The sequence below is a fragment of the Cavia porcellus genome, unplaced genomic scaffold (genome assembly GCF_034190915.1).
Source record: "Cavia porcellus strain 051 isolate PalLab524CR breed Dunkin Hartley unplaced genomic scaffold, mCavPor4.1 scaffold_31, whole genome shotgun sequence".
Taxonomy (NCBI): Eukaryota; Metazoa; Chordata; class Mammalia; order Rodentia; family Caviidae; genus Cavia; species Cavia porcellus.
The window spans coordinates 8,101,587-8,123,965 of NW_026947514.1; the positions used below are offsets into that span (position 1 = coordinate 8,101,587).

The following is a 22,379-nucleotide window of genomic DNA, read 5'->3' on the forward strand; positions in this document are numbered from 1 at the left end:
TCTCCAAGTTTCTTACAGAGAGCACACACTTGTTCATAGCAATAAAGCATCATTGTTGAAAAGCAGAATCATTTAATTCACTAAGGGGCACCTTTTTCTCTTTGTTTCTTTTAGGGGGAGGGGTGCTGGGGCCCACCCCAGGGCCTCAGACATGCTGGGCAAGCACTTTACCACTGGGCTGCATCCCAAGCCCTCCTGGGGGCGCTTTTAAAGCCTGAAGCAGCCCAGACATGGCACTGATTCTGCGGTGAGGAGGGGATGCCTGTGAGTCTACTGTGGTCACACTGGTTGCCCTGGAGCAGCTCCTAGATGGAAATAGCCAGTGCTGGCATCCTCCTTGGACCCTGAATTTTTTCAGTTTTGTGCTTCTCACTGCTCTCCAGTGGCTGACATGCTGAGATCGTGACTCAGGGTCCTGACGCACCATATGGTCAGAGCTCCTATGGCTACCGAGTCGAGCCCCTAGGCTTTGATTACAGTGCACGGGTAAAGCAGTGCCCGGCTCCTGTTGCCAGCACACGGCTGTTCCTATTTGTCACTTTGGTGCTGGCTGATCCCTTCTGGAAACCTCAGTGGCTTCACCACTGGCCTGCTGTGTGGGGTGAATGATGGTCCCTCCTGGAGAGACTGTGGGGAGCTCAGGTCCTGGCCAAGCGCCAGGAAGCACCCTTTGAACTAAAGGATGACGGGAGCCCCTGGGGATTTGGGGCTTCCCAGAGGAGTTAGGATAAAGGGCACGTGTGCCAGCTGTCCTGGGAACCCTTCTGCTGGCCTCACAGCCAGCCGTTGTCTCTGGGGACAGGACAGCTTTGCTCACTGAGGCATTGTCCACGATGAGAGTGGCTGTGTTGCTGTGTCCTGAAATCCTTCCTGCAGAAAGAAAGAGGGCAGGCAGGGGCACCCAGGAACCTCTGCCCTGCTGCCCTCGGGGTGGACGTGGCTATCCATCAGCAAGTGTTCCAAGCCCAGAGCAGGTGGCCACTGGCTGCTCAGCAAGACCATGGTCCCTCCGAGTTACCGCAGAGAAGGGACCGCTCACCACCTGCAGGGCAGCAGCGACCTGAAGTGAGCGGAGGCGCTAGGGGGGCTGCACCCACGTGGAAGAGGGGGTGCAGAGAAGAAAAGGAGTGCAGAGCAGGGAAACCAGGCTGGGGATCCTTGGGAAAGTCCCTTTCTCTGTCCCCAACGTCCCCACTTGGGGGAGCACTTGAGGAAGAGTCAGAGGGCTGGAATGGAAGAAGAAGGTGAGTTTTGAGGCTGTGTGTGGATGCCACCCCGACCAGACCCTCCTGGCTCTTGTGCAGAGAGGGTCCCACAGCACCTCAGCCTGGGCTCCTAGGAGGCACTCGGGGCCCAGGGTCCTCTCCGGGCGGGCCCTGCAGTCCTGAGCCTCAGAGTCCTCAGCTGGAACAGGTCAGATGGGACCTGTTTCGCTGGTTGGTCTGGAGCTCCATCCCACCATGCTCTCGGTGGGCATCCAGCACACACACTGTGCAGTGTTCTCTGCGGTCCTGGTGCCCCTGGCAGCCAATGCGACTGGAGAAACCATGAAGCCCAGCGAACCGTCCACCTTCCCCCAACAATCTCCCTGCTCCTTGTGCCCCACTTCCAGGAACTGATGGCTACTTTGAGTCCTGATTCGCAGGCTCCTCTCCTCAGGGCCCAGTCCCTACTGCGGCCATCGTGGCTGTTGTCTGGGACAGCGGGGCCCACCGCCTGGGGAAACCGCACCTCCCTGCCTGCTGCCCAGCCTCCCCTGCTGTCCTTTCTCCAGTGTCTGCTCCCAGCCTTGGGCTCCTGCCGACCCTGTCTCCTCCACGACCTGCGCCCTGGTTTATGTCCCCAGCCTCCTCTCTGGTCCCCTGGTTTAGCCCAGGCACTGCTCCCTTATTCTGCCCTCTGAAATCTCTTCGTCTCCAACCCGAGACCTCTGGGGAGACCCCTTCTTCAGCACTTGCATGATGTCCCGCTGGTGCCTGGCCCACCTGGCATCTCAGCCAGCTTCTCCTTTGCATGCTCTTTTCCTCTGGCCATGAACACTGTCACACTCCTCCCTTCCTCAGCAGCACCAGCTCTTGCCCACTCCTCAGGGTGCAGCTCAGACCTCACCTGGAGGAAGCCTTTCCTGACAGCTGCCCCCTCCCCTTCCATCCCGGCTGGGTTAGGTCTCCTCCGGGGAGCCCCCGCCGTTTCTGGGCTTCCCAAGCAGGCTGCCTTGCAAAATCCTTCCTTGCTTTATGTACTTACTGTCTGTAAAATCATTGCTGGTGTAACCCAGACATAATCCATGATTTTCCCACATGCCAGCACACAGCAGGCACGCCAAAGCCTAGCACAAGGGCCCCCTACTCCCTAGAAGGACCCGTGTTCGCCTTCCAGAACAAACTTGCATTCCCCCAGAGACCTCTCTGCCAGTATGTCAGGGCCACCCAGGGAGCAGGGGCTGAGATCTAAGAGGAAGGAGATGTGGCGCTCTGTACGACCCGTGCCCAGGTGCTTCTGTGATGCTGGCCAGCACCAGTGGTCCCCCAGCACTGACCAGACTCACTTCCCATGCTGGACGCCACAGTCTGCTCTGCAGTATCCGCTCAGTCTTCACCACCATAGCGTGAAGCGGGTTCTGTGGAAACCCCACTTTAGAGATGAGAATCGAGGCACAGAGAGGGTCAGTGACTTACAGTCATACAGCTGGAGGGGCCACGCCATGTCTGCCTGGCGTCACAGCTGTGGCCCTAACCCAGAGCTCCCAGGCTGTGACTTTGCATCTTGGGTAAGACGTCCCAGACTAAACAGCCACTGAGCAGACTCAAGGACTTTGGAAAGTTCTTTAAACGCTTCTGCTTGTCTTTCGTTATTATAGTTCTGTTGAGAAAGGCAAAGTCGACATCTTTGTTACCTAACTTTTTTTCTAGTTTGGTGGCACAGAAAGATTCTACTGTTGGTTTCAGCTGATCCATGTGGCTTGCAGGGTTTCACTTTCAAGCTGGACTCTGGAGCCATTTGCCGTGGGATCCTCTGGGCAGGGGGCGAGCAGTTTGCTACCAGAGATCAGCCACATGCCAGGAACGGTCACGGGACCCCATCCGCAGACAGCTCTGAGCTGTGCGTGGAGAGAGGATGTTGGCCACCCATGTGAGGGGAGCCTCAGGGGCGCACGGAGGCCGTCAGGGCAACCCAGGGCTTTGCTTCCAACTCCTGGGAAATGAGCTGGGCTGGAGCAGCTTTGATCTGCAACAGGGACAGCGGTGAGAAGGATGGGTGATTTCCTCAGCGCTGTCTGTGCTACTCACAGGACAACCTAGTGACCTGGAGCTCGGAGTTTTCAGAGGAGGGAAGTGGAGCAGACAGAGATTGTGCCGGGTCCACATGGTCACAGAGAGGCAGTGCAGGGCTGGGTCTCCAACCCTGGAGCGGGAACTAGAGACCTGTGAAGTCCTCCTTCCTGAGCCCAGTGCTGGTCCCATGCTGTGTACTGTCTTGTGTGTGTCACACACCCTCGCTTGTGCCTGTGTCCTGTGGAGCAGGGACACTGCTGGGGCGACTTCACTGAAACACCTGCAGGCGGGCTCACTGGGCTGTGGTGGGGGAGGTGGAAAACTCGCATCCACCCAGCAAATGTCCACACCCATGGAACTGTCTGCAATCTCACTGTATAAATGTCCACTTTGTATGCTTTAATTCTGTAATTTGGACAACTGTCTCTAAGATGACAATATATAATCTATTAACTAGTGATTTCTTACTGTATATTTTATTTTTCTTGAAATTCTGTATGACTTCTACCCTTTACTGCTTTGGGTTTTTTTTTTTTTCTTTAAATTAAAAAAAACAAATCTCCACACCTGCTGCCTGGGGGAATCGGCCCACGGTGTCTGCGATGCACCCTGAAATACTCCTACACAGACATGAAGGGACTGGGTTGTTTTTGTTTACATGCCAGGGTGGTTCCTCAACAGTCGTGGCTCTAGGAGCGCAGAAACCCTGCAGGGCTCCTTAGCCTCTGAAAAGTGCACTCCGGGGCCAGCAGCTGCGGAAAGGCGGGCTGCAGACAGCACTCCGACCCTAATGAATGTCGAAACAGAGAGATTTCCACCCAGGCAATGATGGGTGTGCGGGACGCACGGGCAGGCTGGAGACACTGCCAGGCCTCTGGCCTTTGTGTACCGACCGGGGTCTGCTGCCCTGGACCCATTTTTGGTGTACTTGTCTGTATGGGATGCACTCTGGAGGTTTTATCATCTTGCTCACACCAGTTAAGGTGAATCCACCTTTTGAATATTGTGGTTCTATTTGGAGTGAAATGCTCGTGCCAGACAATAATAATCATGCCTAGAATCTTGTATCAGTGACTTGGCATCTTGGAGTCGTGGGCCAAACTCACAGGCACTGTTGTGTCCTTTCTGTCTCTGTCTCTCTGTCTCTCTCTCCCTGCCTCTGTCCCTCCCTCCCTGCAGTGATGGGACTTGAACCCAGCGCCCAGTCACTAAGCTACACCCCCAGGCCTTTTTCATTTGAGACAAGATATTTTCCACTGAACTTGTAATCCTCCTACCTCCGTGTCTCAGGGTGCTGGGATTCCAGGAATGTATCACCAGTCCCTTGAGAGAGCCCCCCTCTCCCCCCTGTATTTCTCTTGTAAAATTTTTATTTAATTTTATTTTTTGTTAGTACAGTTTCCCATACGTAATGATCATACTCATCGTGGAGCATTCGCACCTGTACATAGTTCACTAACCCTCCTTTTCCAGCCCCTCCCTCCCTTCAAAGCTTTATCCCCCTCGCCCACTGACAAAAGCTTGGCTTCCACGTTTCCTTTCCTTCCCTTTTTAAAGTCTTTCTTCCCTTCCCCTCCCCCTCTCTCATTCCCCTTCCCACTTGAACATGCTCTTCCCAATCTCTGCTGTCCATTTTGCTCCTTAGGTATCCTTTCTCACGGAGGCGAAATGGTGGGATAGCTACACTCGTGTGCCTGATTTATGTCACTTAAAACTATGGTCTCGAGATGCATCCATTTACCTAAACATGTCTCGAGTTTATCCTTCTTTGTGGCAATATAGTATTCCACTGTGTACAAATACCTCATTTTCTTTAGCCATTCATGTGCTGATGGGCTGTCTCGAAGACTTAGCTAATAAAATTGTGCTGCTGTGAACATGAGCATGCACATGGCACTGTGGTATGATGCTTTTCACAGTTTCAGGAAAATACCTAGAAGGCGGATAGCTGGGTCAGATGGAACCTCTAGTTTTAACTTTTTGAGGAATCTTCAAGCTGATTTCCATATTGGTTGTACTGATTCCACCACTAAGGGAGAAGGATTTCTTTTTCCTCACAGCTTCGCCAGCATTTGTTACCGGTTGATTTCTTGGTGATAGTTATGTTTTTCTAGAGTAAGATAGAATCTCAGTGTTGGTTTAATTTGTTTATGTTTGTTTGCTGTTTGTGTTTATCTGAGAAGTATCTATTTCGGATGTCCATTCTTGGACTGGGTCTTTGAATTTGTGGGGGCTGATTTTTGAGGGGTTCTTCACATGTTCTAAATATCAGGCTTTTGTTGGAAGAATAGCTGGTAAAATTTTTTTCCACCATGCCCTGAACTAAAATCAAGATGGGTCAAAGATATAAATATTAAAACAGAAGCACTTGATCTGCTGGAAGACAGAATAGGTAAAACTCTTGAAGACGTAAAGGTAGGCAAAGACTTTATGAACAAAACCCTGATTGCACAGGAACTATCACAAAGAATAAACATCAAATGAAACCACAACAGGGTGAGGAGAGCGAGTCTTTTTAACCCTCCAACCACACACCTCATGCTCTCTCACCTCCAGCCCTTAGGGACAGTCCCACCCTCTCCCTCCCACGCTGCGGTCCCAGAGGGCCTGCCCACACCTTCCCTTGGCCCTGTTCCTCCAAAACAACCTCGGTGCTCCCAAGTGGCACTGCATGGGGTGATGAGCCTCCTCCTCTTGGGTAATCCAATGTTTCTCCGAAAACAGTTGACTCAGGCTGATGTCCTACAATACCTGATTGCATCAAATGTCAAAACCACAGTGAGGTGCATTTGAAAACAGATGAAGAGAAGCATCTCAGTCCACAGAGAGCGGAGCCCCCCAAGCAAGGAAACCTGGTCTGTGGTGGAGTTTGCACCTGCGGGCTCACATGTGTCCTGGTGAGCAGCACCAGCCTGCAGCTGCAGTGTCACCTGCAAGGAGGCTGGGGGAGGTGGTGGCCCTCTCCCACCCCACCACAGTGCTTCCGAGGGTCACTGGAAAGGATGTGCTCTAAGCAACCCAGACGTCCCTCGCCAGTTCTCCATGCCTGCTATTCTGGGCACGGACAGCACCAAGCCTTGTATGAGGCCTGTGCTGAGAGGCAGGGTGACTTGTCCTCCACTGTGACCCTCACAGAGGAAGCTCAGCTGTGGCTGCCCCTCCTGCGGCTGTCGCCTCCTGTGGCTGGGCTCTGCTCCTGGTTCTGATCCTGTGCCAGCGGCCTGGGCCAGTCATCTGTCTTCCTGCTTGGAGTTCCTGCTTGGAGTGGACTCATGTGGACCAGATGGGATGGGGGTGCATGTGGGAACTCAGTGCCCCTGTCCAGCAGGAGCCCTTGCACCCTATTTCCATATAAAAGAGCATGGGAAACCAGTGTGAGCCTCAGATGATTCATCTGTGAGCTGGTAGGGGCACTGGTACCCCAGGAAAGGGGTTTCTGGGTTTTGGATACCCATGCAGATATACTGCAGCTGAGAGGTGATGTTGGCACCTGATACAGGAATCAGGAGGGATGGTGGCAACAGCTCAAAGATGCCACTGCCTAGGGGTCACTATAGCCTATGGCACTGTCTATTGCTCCACAAGGCACCAGGGAGGAGCTGAGCACCCAGCGGGCTATGCACACGTGCATGTCTGACAGGGTCAGTTAGGAAGGTGGCCAGCACTAGGGGACACCTTCAGGCCTTGTCATTTTCCTGCCAGAAGTGTCCAGCTGGCTTCCTGCATGCTGCCCCCAAGCCCAGACCACTTTCATTGGTCACTGTGCCCTCGTCACACAGTCTACCTCCTCAGACCTCTGTGCCCCAGCTTCTGCCATTCTGTGTATGACACAGGATGCCCCAGGCAAAAGGTCTTCCCTCTGTCCCCCCAAACCCCTGTGCTCACTCCTGGCTCACCAATCTCCTTGCTCATGCAACACGGCCCCGCCCTCCCGTGACTCCCCTGGAATTCTGTGGTTGGGATGTGGCTCCTCATCTGCCAAGATCTTGCTGATGTGTGGATTTCACTCTGTTGTGCTTGGCTGACCTGCCTTCTCCACTCAGGTCCAACATCCCGGGGACCCATCCGGCTGATTCACTCCTAGTGCACAGGAAATGCTTCCTAGGTTATTGTTGAGCAAATGAAGAATGAATTCATTCACGCAGCTGCTGCTATGCCCTGGGGTGGCATCCCAGCCGCTGAGTCGCCCATCAGGCAAAACAGGACTCTGCAGGTACTGAAGGAGCCCTGCTGTGGCTGGATTCACATCTGACTGCACAACCGTAATTCTGCAATCTAGCTGCCCGCTCTCACTGCATCCTTCGGGGCTCTGAGGGGTGGAGCTTCCGGCCCAGCCGTGCTTCTCAAACCCGGTGGGGAGCTGGCAGAAAGGGCCGCACTGCCTGGTTCCTGGGTTGGGGCTTGGGACCAGGACCTCTGCTGTCAGTCGGATGTTGTACCTGGGAACAGCATCCCAGGTACAGGTGAGGTGGATACTTGGACCAGGAGGAGGAGGATCTCAGGGTCACCTGGGAGCACGGGCAGTGCCGGATGTCATTTCCTGTGCATCTTTAAAAGCGGATGATTGATCAACAGGTCAGGTTCCCACTAGGCTTTAGTGGGATTCTCAATTTTTCCTATGAAGAGAGGTGAGTTTATATCTTCTTTCATAAGTATAACTATGAAAGGTTTGTCAAGGCGTAAGACAGTAGAAAAGGGTCTATCCTTGGACCGGACTATGAGCTTGGTGGCGGTGGCTGCCGCAGCCTCTGTCCCCTCCTCACCGATGTCCAGCACAGCTTTGTGAGTAGCCTGATAAGGGAAAAACAAACACCAGTGGTCCTGTGGTGACACTGCCACATGGGCTGGACTCCCAAAGGCTGATCTTTCCAGAAGGAGGCTCCCGACCTGGGACTCACGTGCTCCTGAGCTTCAGGGGTGGGGACTGTGTGACCACAGGTGTGATTTTCCACAGGGGCACATGAGTCTCCCTTTTGGGGGAAAGGTCCATTCTGCTCATTGTGTTCTACTGGGACTCCCTCCCTGGGGGCCGATGGTAAAAGTTTCTTCTGTGCCCCAGACCACTACTGACCACTATGATCCGTTATTGAATGAAAACTTCAGGTCAAGGGTCGGAAGGATGCATGTGGACAAGGGCAGGTCAGCCCCAGAGATGGGGAGTCCTGCAGGGCATGCAGCACGTAGTCACCAAAAGATGGCACAGCTCAGCCCTGGTGACAGGCGGCAGTGTTGGGGTTGGGTTCACTGTTACCTTGGGGAAATAAACTCAGTGACACCTCTCTCTCTGTGTTTCCCTCCCCTCCCCTCCCCTCCCTCCTTCTCCCTGTCTCCCCTCCCCAACCTCTGTCCCCTTCTCAGCCCTGAAGACCAAATGCCATGGCTACCATGGTCACGGGCAGCCTCTCGAGGGCGTCTGTGGGGAGGAAGGACATGGTCAAATGCCCAAGGCAAAGCCACAGTCAGGCCTGTTTGTTTGAAGAAGGGTGAGAGGTGCCTTTGGGCCAGAGGCCTGGTGGCCACAGAGCCACAGCCCTTTCTACAGGCCATCAAGAAATCTTCTTACCTCATGGGCATGGGCCTCTGTTTCAAATGAAAGGAAAGCCTTCCACTCTCCACCAACCAATTCTATGGGTGTTTCCAGTGTGGGCTTTCTAGAAATAATCTCCCCCACCAACTCACTTTAGAAACTTGCAGAAAGCCTGTTTTTGTAATTCCAGAAAAATCAGCATTCTTGCCAAAGGCATCACGGATGCCCATCTTTGGGAGGATGGTTTCCAGGTTGTAGGAGGCAGAAATGGAAAATTTGGGGATGAAGACCTCTATCTGCCTGTGGAGAAGGGAGAGGGGAAAAGGTGAGGGCAAAGCTCCAGCTCTCTCAGGAGACCCCGCTCTTCCTCCAGATGTCAGATTCCGAAAGGGGCCCGCTTATCCCAGCCCATCTCCCAGCCAAGCAAGCCCAGCACCAAAGCCACACAAGAAGACCAGCAGGGTCCCTAATGAAGCAGGGAACAGAAGTGAGAAGGTGGCCCAGTAACGGAGTCCAAGGCAGAGACCAGTGGAAGGCAGGAGAGGGCGATGGGATCTCGTCTGTACCGCCTGCTGGGTGCCATCCCAGCAGCCCTTCCTGAGCCCTGCTAACCCTCCGAGGAGCCAAGGCCAAGAGAACACTGCACCACCGGGAATATTCCTCTCCCTGTGCCGCCCGATGTGACACCCGCAGCCAGGCTGGGCAACCCGAGCAAGCAGAAACACGGCCAGCACAAGAGAAAAGCTGCACCCACACTCTGTCCCAGGCAGAAGCAGCAAGAGTCGCCTCTCACTCCCAGCTGGGAAAGCTCAGTCCCAGAACAAAAAGGAAAGTTTGCCAGACACACTTTTCAGCCCTGTCTGGAAAACCTCTCGGACACCAGGGACAGCTTCCTCTTGTCCTCAGTGTCCCGGTGCCTATCTGGCATCTCCAGTCTCTCTGAGCTCCACCTCCACACAGCCCCCGCTGCCTCCCCACCTTCCCCCCAACCCCGGCCTGCACAGCCTGCGGTGAGCAGAAACTGCTGTTAGTGGCTGGCAGAGGCTCTGGGTGCCTCGAAGCACGTCTTTTCCTGTGTTTCCCTTACTAAACACGCCCCTCTAACTCCACGCTTTCCTGTGCTTCCGTTAACCACTGAGCTCCTTAAAGTTAACTGAGGTGCTGTCACCCCCTCCTGAAAGCCTCCCGAAGTCCCTGCTGACCATGGTTGTCCTCTGCTCAGGAGCTCCTCCCACACTTTGCCTGCCCTCCCCCAGACAAGGGCCACTGTCGTTCTTTAATGATAATTATTGTCAATCTTATCTTTCTACTCCTAGGGTACAAACACCTCAGAGTGATGCTGTTGCTGCCGAGAAAGTGTTGCTCAGAAGTAAAAATAAGACTCTGGCATTTCTTTATGTCATGTAATTCATATCCTTTTCATGCCTCCCTTAATCATTACAGAACTAATGATGTGACCATTAACTAACATTGACTGACTACGCTTCCGGTGTAAGTACTCTATAGATACTAACATTTTATCTTTTCCACCACCAACGATGCACACAGCAATATTATTATTATCATCCTGATTTTGTAAGTGAAGACTAACGTGTTTCTTGTTTGTCTGTTTGCTTTTACAAAATCCTCCCTCGTAAGTGGATAATGGCCTGGCTTCTGGAGTGCACTCTGTTAGCACAGGGTAGCTACGTGATAGGAACACTCTGAGGTGATGTGACCCTGGGCAATTCACCTACCCTCAAGAAACCACTATGTTTTTATCTGTGAAATGTGGAGAGAGGAGGAGATGATGATACCCCTCGATTACCAGCGACAGTTTCGGTGGTGTTCAGGTGTGAACATATACGCACGGTACCGAGCTCACTGACCGGCATGCAATAGGTGCTCAATTTGTAGGACTGATTATTTAAGAACCGTTACCATGATCCTCCTCACAAATGCCCACCTCTTCTGGAGTAAGTGGCTCCACCTTCGCAGCAACCTGGTTGACAACGCCTTTTCCAGCTGCCGCATCCGGCCCTCACCAGGGAGGACAAAGAGGGCCCTGGTGTCCCCCTTGTAGTCCATCTGCAGCACAGAGCAGTTCAGCTGGGGGTCTACTCCAAAAGCAAAAGTTTCCATCTGCTGCATCATGGGGACGTGCACGGTGGTCTGTTTGTCCACCAGAAATGGGAAGCTTCTGTGGGTATCTGCAGGGTTAAAGGGCTTCATCCACTTGGCTAGCACAAAGAAAAGAGAGGGCATTTTGTCTAAGTGCGATTAGTGGGGTGAAGACACAAAAGGGGGACAGATAAGGACCTCTGAGAACTCCTTTCTCCACAAAAGCAATGAAACATTGCAAAACCGGGGTCAGCATTAACTTCTTTAGAACTCGGGATAATTAGAACTAAATTAATGGTCACATCATTAGTTCTGTAATTATTAAGGGGGGCATGAAAAGGATATGAATTACATGACATAAAGAAATGCCAGGGTATTTAGAACCAAATGCTTATAGGCAACTAGAGAACAAATTACTGAATTCAAATAGCAGAATTTTGGTAAAGATAATAAATTTCATGGTTTTTTAAGTTTATCCTAGTCCCATATTATATTCTCCAGGTCTGCAATGGTTTTGAAAGATAACATCCCACACTTACATGGAAATCCAGCAGACTGGTGGCCAGTGGACGAAAAAGATGTGACCAGAGCCCTTTACAATTTTATTCCCAAAGAATTGTCACATTTGACCAATATGTGCTATCCCAGAAAGTGTTACTTGTGAAGCTGTGTTTGACCTGCTTCCAAACTTGGCCAGTGCAAAAAATCCATTTCCCCAGAGAGTATTTTCCAAAATAGCTACAGGAGTGATACATTTTGCAGCTGCCTCAGGCTGAAAATGACATCTAGAACAAGCTGTATACTAACCAAAGAGGTTAGAAAGACAAACAGGGCAGGAAGGTGGTTACATCAACAATGACAGTGCAATGACCTTTGCATATTTACCCTTCCCTTAGCATAACTAGGGAAAAAAATTCAGAATCAGCATGTTTAGAGCTCTTGAAATTAACTAAAGCAAACTGGGGGAAGTTTGCTCAAGAAGAAATTGAAAGCATCTTGATGCAAACAGCCAGCTTTTTGGCATTTTAGCTGGCACCAGTCCCTTTCTTTCTTCCTCAAGGTAGCAGTAGCCTTGAAAAATAGTAGTCTGTGTTCTTGATACCACAAGCAGAAGACTAGAGCTGGAGCATTTTCATAGCTTAATGACTAAAATTTATTGTTACTGAACGTATCTGATGGTTCTTGGAAAGCCCTCACTCACACATCTGATTGGAGATTTCTTTGTGGCAATGTAGGAATATTTGTCAAACACAATTACAGACAGGTGTTTTAACTTCATATCTGCTGGCTGACAGAGAACAGATAAGACAAACAAGAGACTAACCAAAGAATTGAAAATAAAAGATTAAGGAATAAATTGTCCACAAAACTTTGGAAAGTTCTAACTTTGAAAGTTTTGAAAGTTCGAACGTATCCTGAGCCCACAATGAGGCTGGATGCGTGTTCATTAACTCTCAGCCAAGGCTGTCAGCTCTCACCTTCAGCTGACCTTGGGAGTCTGCACAATCAGAAAAGTGAAGACAGTTGTAGACTCCTCTGCTGAGTGTCCATGGCAAGATCCATCATATACACAGAGACCCAATCAGCAAAGATTGAGAGATTCGTTTCAGAGATTTAAAAAGTCTCTGTCGTATCAGAACTTATCACATAACTAACCAAGAAAGAGCTTCAGCAGTCACATATAAGAAAGCCCAGGCTTTAAAGAATGAGTTCAGAGAAAATCACTAAGCAAACAAACAAAAAACAGTAATTACAGTAAGCAGCAACAACCACCTTTGGAAATGAGAGAAGCCAATTTCCAGAGTAGCTGTATTACATTATTTAAAATGGCCAGCTTAATGAAAAAAAGCTGTGAAATAAAACAAGAAAGTATGTCCTACATGTGGGAGGAAACAATAAAAATGGTTCTCCATGAATTGCAGATGTTGGCCTTCTTTGTCCAGTTCTTCAAAACTTACTCAAAGAGCTAAAGGAGATCATACGTAAGTATCTAAAGGGAAGTATGACAATGATGACATGTCTAATAAAGAATATCAATAAAGAGAAATTGCCTTTTAAGTGCCCAGTGAAAAATCCTAGAGTTGAAAAGTACAATAATTGAAATGAAAAATTCACAGGGGAGGCTCTGCAGCAGATTAGAGGTGGCAGGGGCAGTAAAGTAGATTACAGGCATGAGAGAAACAGCAGGTTGGGAATGATTATTCCTGTCATTTTTTAAGCATCAGTTTTCTTTCTGAGCTGGTCAAATTGGAATATAGGCAAGGGACTTCTTTTTGAGGGGATAAATAGGTTTCATAGTACTGTAGTGCAGTAACACAATCTCGTGGATATACTAAAAACCAAAATCACTAAATTGCACACTTTAAGTTGGTTAATGTTATGGGAAGTAAAAAACACTTCAATAATATTAAGTTAAATAGGAAAACATATAAAAAGTAAAGGTAACTTAGGAAGGAAGCAAAATATGCTATCTTTTTATGGCAGGGATAGATAAATGGGTGGGTAGCTTGGTAAATGCAGGAATAGATAGACAGAGGGTGTCATGGTTTATGTTTGTGTCCCCCAGGCCTCATGAGTTTGAATTATGCATTTGTGATGGTTCATTGTATAGTGCTTGGATTGATGGTGTCAGTGCTCCACCTACATAGGGGTGGAGCCAGGATGTGATGTAATGGCAGGAAGAAGGTGTGTCTCTTCTCTTTTTCTTTGCTGTTTGCAGCCGCCATGAGCGGCGGTCCAGCCATGCCTGCCTGTCTTGGAGCCAACTGAGTGTGGACTGAAACCTCCAAAGAAATAAACCTTTCCTTTCCCAACTTGGGCATCAGGTATTTTGTCTCAGCGATGAGCATAAAGTAACTAAGACAGAAATTTGGTACTGAAGAGTGGGGTCATTTGCTGTGACTATACCTGACCATGTTTTTCGAGAGGCTTTGGAAATGGCTTGTGGGCAGAGTTTGGAAAGGTTTGGACATGTCGCCTGGATGCATAGAGCTGGAGCAGCTTAGGCTGTTCTGTAGAGGACATTCTGGTCAGAGCTCAAGAGACCAGAAGGCTAATGATAGAAAGCCTCATGGTAAAGACCAGGCTTGGGAGGTTTCTGCTGGTAAGGACTGCATTGGTTGTTGGACTCCACATGATGTGTGTTATGGCTTGGCAGAAAGTTTGTCTGCATTTTGCTCCTGCCCAGAGACTTTGCCTGAGACTGAGACAAAGGGCAATGGACTGATTAACCTTGAAAAAGAAATTAAAAAGCAATCGAACATTGAGGCTGTGGCATGGCTATTGTTGGGGGCTTTTAGCCAGCTTTATGTTTCAAATCAGGAGCAAAAAGCCAAGCAGGATAATTTCCAATACTGTGAGTTTGGCCCGAAGGAAGATTCCACAAAGGGTGTGGATTGTAAAGACAGAGTTGAGATTTTGATTCCTGAGGAGAAACAGAGAGATAAGAAAGATGGCCCCGGGGCATCCCAGGAAGCAGTGCCCACCCTGTGCAGCCTCATAGCAAAGATGAAAACTTTTGCTCAGAGGAAAAAGCTGCAGAGTGCCATGCTCCAGAATGGTGACAGAGGCCATGTGAGTTCCCAGAATGGCGACAGAGGCCACGTGAGGTTACAGAATGGTGGCAACACAGAGAAGCTTTTCATCACAATCAGGTAAACAGAGCCCTGCAATCCAGGCAACTGACCCCTACAGCCAAGAGAGAGAAAAGCCTGGCTACTGCTTCAGCTAGCAGCAAACCTTGGTGGCATCCACGAGGTGCTGATTTTAGGTGCAAGGAAGATGCACGAATTCTGAGGGTAAAACGGCTTCCACCTCGATTGCAAAGGGCCTGGCTGGCCAAGCAGTGTGCTCCTGAGAGGGCAATTTGTGAAGATGTAAGTGTGAAGCCAAAGGTACAGTGGAGACCCCAGAAGTCTGGAAAAGCCAGGAATGTGGATGATCCAAGGAAAGCTGCAAAAAGCGAGCAGAGAAGATTTAAGAGAAAAGCTGCGGGAGTTTAAATTGCTGGAAGTGCCCTGGGGGTGGAGTCACCCAAGGCTTTTGGAGCTTGCAACCAGATTGCTTCAGATGCTGAGCATGGAACTCTAGGACTTAATGTTCGTCCTGCTGGATCATGGACTTGCTTTGTTTCCAATGCTTTATATTCCCCTGTTTGTAACTTTTGGAATGGTAGTGTTTATCTTGTGCCTTTGTATTTCAGAAATGTTTAACCTTGTTTCATTTGTATAGGGGTTACAGTTAAGAGTTTGCCATAGATCTATCTTGGAGGAGACTTGGGACTTGGACTGTTCAGCAATGCTGAAACTTAGGACTTTGAAACTCTTGGAGGTGGACTAAATGTCTTTTGCATAAAGGATATACATGAGTCCTGGGGGCCAGGGGTGGAATGTCATGGTTTATGTTTGTGTCCCCCAGGCCTCATGAGTTTGAATTGTGCATTTGTGATGGTTCATTGTATAGTGCTTGGATTGATGGTGTCAGTGCTCCACCCACAAAGGGGTGGAGCCAGGATGTGATGTAATGGCAGGAAGAAGGTGTGTCTCTTCTCTTTTTCTTTGCTGTTTGCAGCCGCCATGAACGGCGGTCCAGCCATGCCTGCCTGTCTTGGAGCCAACTGAGTGTGGACTGAAACCTCCAAAAACTGTAAGAAATAAACCTTTCCTTTCCCAACTTGGGCATCAGGTATTAAAGTAACTAAGACAGAGGGTGGACAGAAAGATGAGGAGGTTAAAGGGCGCATGCCTGGCTGGCTGCCTGGACAGATGAATAGGATGGATGAGCTGGAGGATGGACAAATGGGCTGATGGGTACACGGAGAGAAGGAGAAAGGAATGGGAGAAGAAGGAAGGTAAGAATGATACAGTAGTATCCATAACCCAGCCCAGGGAGTACAGAGTGTCTTTGTTGTACACCCACTCAGTCATGCAAAAGGAATGAGCTACCCTCTGCTCAGAGAGCTCCATGTCACTCCTCTAGAACCTCTGTGTGACAGTTGCTGATGGTGTGTGATTAAACTTTCTCACAAGCTAATCACCAGAAGACTTTTCTGGGGGTAGGGGATGGTGCCTACTAAACTAAACATCAGCCACTTGGGATGCCCAGTCTGTCTATCTAACGGTTGAGCCTCTCTCCTGATTGATAAACGGATACTGGCAGAGAGTGTGTGACATACTCAAGGGTTTCCAGCCAGCTTGTTGCAAGGCCAATTAGAGCTCAAGCCCTCCCACAGCTTCGCCTTGCTGTCTAGGACTTGTCTGGCTTCCATATTTGACTAAGCAAACAAACAAAAGAGCATAACAGATCCTTACCTTTAAAGAGAATGTGGTTCACCAGGACCATGGCTGTCAGAGGGTCAAGGTCTCGGATTAAGTTTGTCACCTTTCCTTTGGTCTCCTTTTCCACATATCTGTTGATCCTCTGGACACTGAAGGCGTTGGAGAAATCCATGGAAAAGACCTTTGACCCATACAGCCTCTTGGCTCTGTCTAGGAAACTTGCCTGAAGTTGTAGCCCTTTTTTGACAAAGAGGGCACTGCCCATCCTCAAGTCCAGCTCTGTGTTGGGGGCATTCAGTGCATGGACCAGGTGCTGGAAACCCTGGTGGATGGCGGATTCTGGTGTGACTGTCAGGTTGAAGCCCAGGGTCCTGAGGATCTGAGCCTTGGTGGCTGAGTAGCCCCCCAGAGACAGCATGGCCAGGGACGTGGAGATGCTCACGGGGGAGAAGAAGACGTTCCGGCTCGGGCTGTGCAGAGCCAGTCTCCGGTACAGGTGGAAGGCAAAGTTGGTACTGCCAGAAGACACCAGGGAGGCAGGGCTGTCCTTGGCAGAGGGAGGGCGTGGAGACCCTCTGCTGTGGGGATCGGATGGGGGCTTGCAGTAGATGGCAGTCCAGAGACCAACAAAAAGGAGGAGATGATAAAGGGAAGAAGCCATTTGGAAACAAAATAAGTCTGCAGGAAACAGAACCACAGAGGAGAGGTAAGCTAGGGTCCGGGCAGGGACCCTTCCACATGCCACACATTACCAACTGACAGCTCTCCAGTGGAATCCTGTTCAAAACCCAGGTAAGCCCACAAAATAGGTCATTACTGGGTTGGTTGTAGAGGCACCTGAGAGGGTATGACATGTAACTTATCCCAGGTCACCAGGTTGGCTTGTGTGCTGCCTGGAATTCAAAATCAGGTCTCAGATCCCCCTTTTCATGATCTTTGCTGTTGTTATGTCATTTTCTCACTCTGACTGCCTGTCTAGAACACAGGCATTTCTGGGTGTGTTTGTGTCTGTCACCAAACGGATCCCTAGAGCAAGCATCTGTCATGGAGTTGTGGCCCCAGGTTGGAGACTCAGCTCCAACCACAATTGCCTGCCCCTGCCCCCTCTCAATCCTTATCTGGCAAGACTTGGGCACCAGGGAGATTTCAAAGTGTTAAACTGAATTAAGTTTGGCCCAGTAGTTTCTCCATACGTAGCGAACTGCAATCTAACTTAGTAGGTAAGAAGACTTGTAACAAATGGCTGAGTCTCAGCCAATCACAAGCTGCCAACTGTCCAAACCATATTCAAACAAGATTCAAATAAGCTGTGACCAAACCAGATGTCTCTGTACCTTGCTTCTGTTTTCCATATATTACTTCCTTTTCTTATTAATTAAACCCGCCCACATGAAATAATTTTGAACCACTCTTGGTTCAGATTGCAGATCAATTCTATAGCTACAATTAGAGCCAGCGAAGAGCTGCAAAACCAGTTGTGTTGTAACTTTTCTTTTAACAAGACTGAAGGCCTCATGGCAGTTAGAAACTCCAGGAAGACAGGCTGGGGCTTGCACCTAACTCTGATGTGCATGATAGGTGACCTGAGTTCTCTTTTTCTCCTCTCTTCCCCCACACCTGAAAGGTGGCTAGACCTTTATCATCAGACAGATGGCCAGTGGCCATGCATGTCTGTCTATGGTCTGTGAGTTCTCAGAATGTGGATTGCAAGCATCCAGGGCCCTGGGTTGACAGGTACACATGTGGAGGCCTAGGCAAGGCTCTGTGTGAGCAGGGGACAGACTGGAGGGTCCTGGTCCCTGAAGGGCTGTTGGGCGATCAGCAAATGCCACTAGGTATGGAGAGTGGATGTGGTGGACAAGTATGAACTCTGAGCAGACTTGTTCCCATGACAAGAAAGGCTTCCAGGGGACGTGGCAACTGACTGAGACTTGAAAAAAGCAAACAGGACATTATACTTTGGGTCTGGAATGTTCCTCAAAGCCCACATATTGAAGCCTTGGCCTGAACTAATGATGCTATTGGGAGGTGATGGAAACTTCTGGAGGAGGCCTAGTTGGAACAGGTGGGTCACCAGAGGAATGGCTTTGAAGGCCATGCTTGCTCCTGGAGCTTTTTCCCCCTTTCTGCTTCCTGGGTGCCCCAAGGTCAGCAGCCTCCTCTTTTCATCTGCTCTGCTGTCACGATGTTCTACTTTGCCTTTCCTTTAAAAGCCATGCAGCCAGGAGACCATGGACCAAAACCTCAGAAACCATGAGCCAAGTAAACCTTTCCTCTTTCAAGTTGCTTTTCTCGGGCATTTCGTCACAGCAGTGGAAAACTGACTTACACACAGAGTACAGAGGAAAAGCAAGGAAGAGAGTTTAGGCCATGGTGAGGGCCAGCGGGGATGAGAGGAGGACAGCTCTGAGGAGCAGAAGAGAGACATTTGTGTGAAGCAGGACCCCAGCACTAGAGCAGCCAGTCACAAGGCAGGGGTTGGTAAGAGAGACAGAGGAAACAGAAGGCCATGGGCAGGGGCCTGGTCTGCTGGGAGCTGGCACAGAGCAGCACCTAGGTGGAGGGCATACTTCTTTATTGCAGCCACCAGCCTCCTTCATTGCGCGATGCACCTGCTTCTGGCCCTCACCCGCCCCGGCAGTCAAGCCATAAGGCAGGGGACAGCACATGAAGGAATGTGGGCGGGGCCACCACCAGGAAGGTGAGACCGGCAGTGGGACTGAGGTGGGGTCTGCAGCACACTTGGCAGGGCCTGGGGGCTGCTGTGACACGTCAGGGTCTGCAGGGGCCGTGCACTCCATGACTGTAGTGCCTGATGTTGGTCCAATCAGATGTCACATTCCCCTCCCAGCCTCAAAGTCACCAGCTGGGTTTGAGAACAAACCTGATACTGCCTAGGAAGCAATGGATCAGTCAACACTCCTGAAAACAAATCAATAAGGGCCACCCAGACTGAAGACAGCAAGGTGGAAATGAAAGGAAATAACGTAACAGAGGCCCAGCTTGTGCACAACTGGATTCCTGGGGAGCAAAAAGAAGAAAGCGTGGGAGGGCTTGAGTGCTGAGCTTCAGGCTGCGGGGACTGTGTCTCAAAGAAAGAGACACATCTGGAAGGAGGGCCACAGCAGGGGCGCTTTCTCAGAAAATCCTGGCAATGGCTCCCTTGGTGGGCTCTAGAACCCAACCTCCCATTCTCCTGTGGTGGTCCTTGTCCTGCTGTGGGGCCTGCATGTGTATGAGCTCCACCCTCAGGGTGATGGCAGGCTCTTACCTCTCTGGGTCATCCCTGGTTCCTGTCAGCTGGGTGGCCTTGGCCCCCCTGGCCCTGTCTCTCACCCGCCCACTGCTCAGGGGCAGCTCCAGCCCCGCTCCCTGGTCACTGCACAGGACAGCTTCTCAGTGCACACCCTGTGTGTCACTGCCTCCTTCTCATCCCCTCTGCAGCACTTCACAGGCCCAGGGAAGAGCCAGGTTCCTGGTGTGCGGGTCCTCCACCCTGTGCCACCTTGCCCTGTCCCCAGCTTGGTCTCCCAGCACCATCCTCTGCGCCTTTTCTGACTTGGGTGTCAAAGGCTTTGTTGCTTTCCAGGGCCCTGGAGCTGCAGGGCATCCGTCTGTGATTCATCCCTTCTGCACACTCCCGGCTGGGTAGGACCCACCCAGCTGTCCCTTCTGGGGAAGTGGCCCCTAATCAGTGGGATCCGATGTCCAATCTCTATCCACCTGGTAAGACATGGACTCGCTTTCCCCCTGACTGCAGAGCAAAGCTCAGTCTCTCTACTTCCTTCACAAGGTACATGCCTGCACACACACACACACACACACACACACACACACACACACACACCATGCGCGTGCATCTCCTCCCTGCAGAGAGCCTCGTCCTACCTCATAAGGGTGGGAACCTTCAGACACAGAACGAGCTGCCTCTGTTTCTGCAGAACACAAATCCCTGCTCCCAGGCACCCGCCCCTCCGTCCCTCGAGCCCCTCCAGGCTGTGAAACACCATCTCCACCCTTCTCTCTCTCTTCCACGCTGAGCGCCCCCCTCAGTGTTGCTCTGGGCTTTTAAACGTATTGAGGTCTTGCTTCTGTTGGACAAACTGGTGCTTTCCAGAGTCAAAACAGTAAGAAGCATCCCTTCCCTCTCGTTCCCAGGGGCTTCCTTCCGCAGATCCGGCTGGGTACCCCGGTGCTCACAGCCTCCATAGCTTCCCCTCCTCTGCCCACCTGGCTCTGCACCCACAGAAACCTGACCCCCAGGTTTAAAGCCAGGGACCCGTGGACCTGATGCTCATCTCCCTTCCTTCCCAGCCGCGGCCACCGGGCTGAGGCCACCGGGCTCCCGATGCAGCCCTTCCCTTCCCTTCGGCTCCAGGCTCCCTCTCACCCCTCCGCTGCTCCGCCTGCTCCGTGCCCAGGGTCCTCTCCTCCGCCACCCTGGCCCTGGCCTTATATGTCTTCAGGCCTCCACTGGGTTACCTGCCTCGGCTCTGCCGTCCCAGCTGGTCTCACCACACCCACGGCGGCTTCCTCTCTAAAACACACAGACGGCACCGAGGCTTCATCTCGTGCCAGCCTGCCCGCTGAACTCCCTCGCTAATTGCCTGCCCGTCAGCTCCTCCTGAGTTTATAAATAAATCCTGATGCCTGCCCTGTGACCCGGGTGAACTCAGACTTTCCCACAGGCCGTCTCCCCAGAGTCACTGCAAAACCTCTTCCAGCTTTCCCCTCTTTGGTGGCCCCTGGGGGTCATTCCAGCAGCTGTATCTTAAATTCCCAGCTCCCACCAGAAGATTAGCTAGACTGTCACGGCCTCCTGCCTCAACCCTGAAAACCTTCTAGCAGGTCTCTGGAACCCTACTCTCTCTGCAAAGGGCAGCTAATCTTTTAAAACCCAACCCAGGTCAAGTACCTATTTTTGGATGTTCCAATAGCCTCCCATGGTTCAGAGTGAACCCTGAATCCTTGAATTCGGCCCCCGGCCCTATTGATGGCCCCTGGGCTCCAGGAAGCATCAGAGGCCCTGGCTCCTGCCTCCTCTGTCAGGACCTTATGTCTGTGTTAGGGCTGCTCACGTAGCATTCCTGTTCTGTTTCTAGAGTGTTCTTCCCACCTCTTTCTTCCAGTTTCTCCTGAGTTAATGCCTATTCCTTGTTTAAGACCTGGCTCATACAATTTTCCCATGGAAACTGCCATGAGAAACGTGCCACTCAGATGGGGAAAATTCCTCCTACTAATTGCTTTTTGTTGTTTTGTTTTGCTTTGTTAGTGGGGATCGAACCCATTGTTTTCCTTTTGGAGATGAGCTCTCAGGAAGTCAGTAATTGTCCTGGCTTCACTGTATTTGCAAGTGCCTCAGCCTCCCAGAGGGCTGGGATTACAGGCGTGTGTCACCACGCCCGGCTCTACCGAAGGTCTTTTGCCGTCAGCCTCCGAGTGAAACGTATCGTTGCCATAATTTCATGCTTATTTATGAGACTGCCCAGTTCCTGAATCAGAGGACCTGACTAGCTTGTTTTCCCTGCTCACCCACTGTGTGTGTGACCAGTACTGTGGGTCCTGTAAGTGTCTGATGAATGAATGAACTGAAACGAAAGAAAACAAATACTTTGCCTGTGGGACGAGATCGTGATTGAAAATGAATAGGAAGGATTCTTTTGAGTCAGGGTGATGTGGATTTCTGTACCTATTAAGGCATCTACAGATATCGTTTCAGGTGACTTATATATTTATCCAAAACAGAGCAACTGATCTTGGAGCTATCAATAATTATAAACAGATAAGAGAAACCAGGGGACAATATATGAAATAATTGTGGCATTGAAAAATATAAAAGCAGAATGTGGTGGTACATACCTATAATCCCAGGTCTTCGGAGGCTGAAGCAGGAGGATTGCTGTGAGTTTGAGGCCATTCTGGGCTACATGGTGAGTTCAAGCCAGCCTGGACTACATATCAAGACTCTGCATCATTCTCTGCCCCCCCCCCAAAAAACCCCAAAAAACAAAAGCAAAGAAAATCACATGAAATAGTTCAGACATTAGACAATAGGCTGGAAAGAGAAACAAAATACGTTAGCCTTCTGATTATTTCACTTCTCTGCCAAAGCACTTTCTGGCACAGAAAGGAAAAGGAGGAGACATAGAAGGTTTCCTGAGCTCAGGAGACAGACATGGAAGTTTGAGAAAGCTGAATTTC

General features: G+C 50.6%; 1 protein-coding gene across 3 annotated transcripts; it reads right to left on the reverse strand.

The window, feature by feature from the left end:
• Positions 1–5,685: 5,685 nt before the first annotated feature.
• LOC100727548 (serpin A9) lies at positions 5,686–20,780 on the reverse strand. Of its 3 annotated transcripts, none has more exons than XM_063241606.1 (5): positions 20,665–20,780; positions 16,212–16,856; positions 10,748–11,021; positions 8,955–9,102; positions 5,686–8,066 (listed from the first exon to the last, which is right to left on the reverse strand). In XM_063241606.1, exons 2-5 carry the CDS (start codon positions 16,837–16,839, stop codon positions 7,863–7,865), a joined length of 1,254 nt encoding a protein of 417 aa, XP_063097676.1. In that variant the 5' UTR covers positions 16,840–16,856; positions 20,665–20,780; the 3' UTR covers positions 5,686–7,862. The 3 variants fall into 3 exon arrangements, with proteins under 3 accessions (XP_063097676.1, XP_063097677.1, XP_063097675.1); XM_063241607.1 differs by having other exon boundaries at positions 20,661–20,761; XM_063241605.1 differs by having other exon boundaries at positions 20,569–20,702.
• Between the last annotated feature and the right edge of the window lie 1,599 nt (positions 20,781–22,379).

Coding starts and splice junctions, on each gene's coding strand:
- LOC100727548 (XM_063241606.1), bottom strand. CDS start 16,839: ATGGCTTCTTCCCTTTATCATCTCCTCCTTTTTGTTGGTCTCTGGACT. Junction 11,022..16,211: donor GAACCACATTCTCTTTAAAG/GTAAGGATCTGT, acceptor TCTTTGTGCTAG/CCAAGTGGATGAAGCCCTTT. Junction 9,103..10,747: donor AGCCACTTACTCCAGAAGAG/GTGGGCATTTGT, acceptor CCTTCTCCACAG/GCAGATAGAGGTCTTCATCC.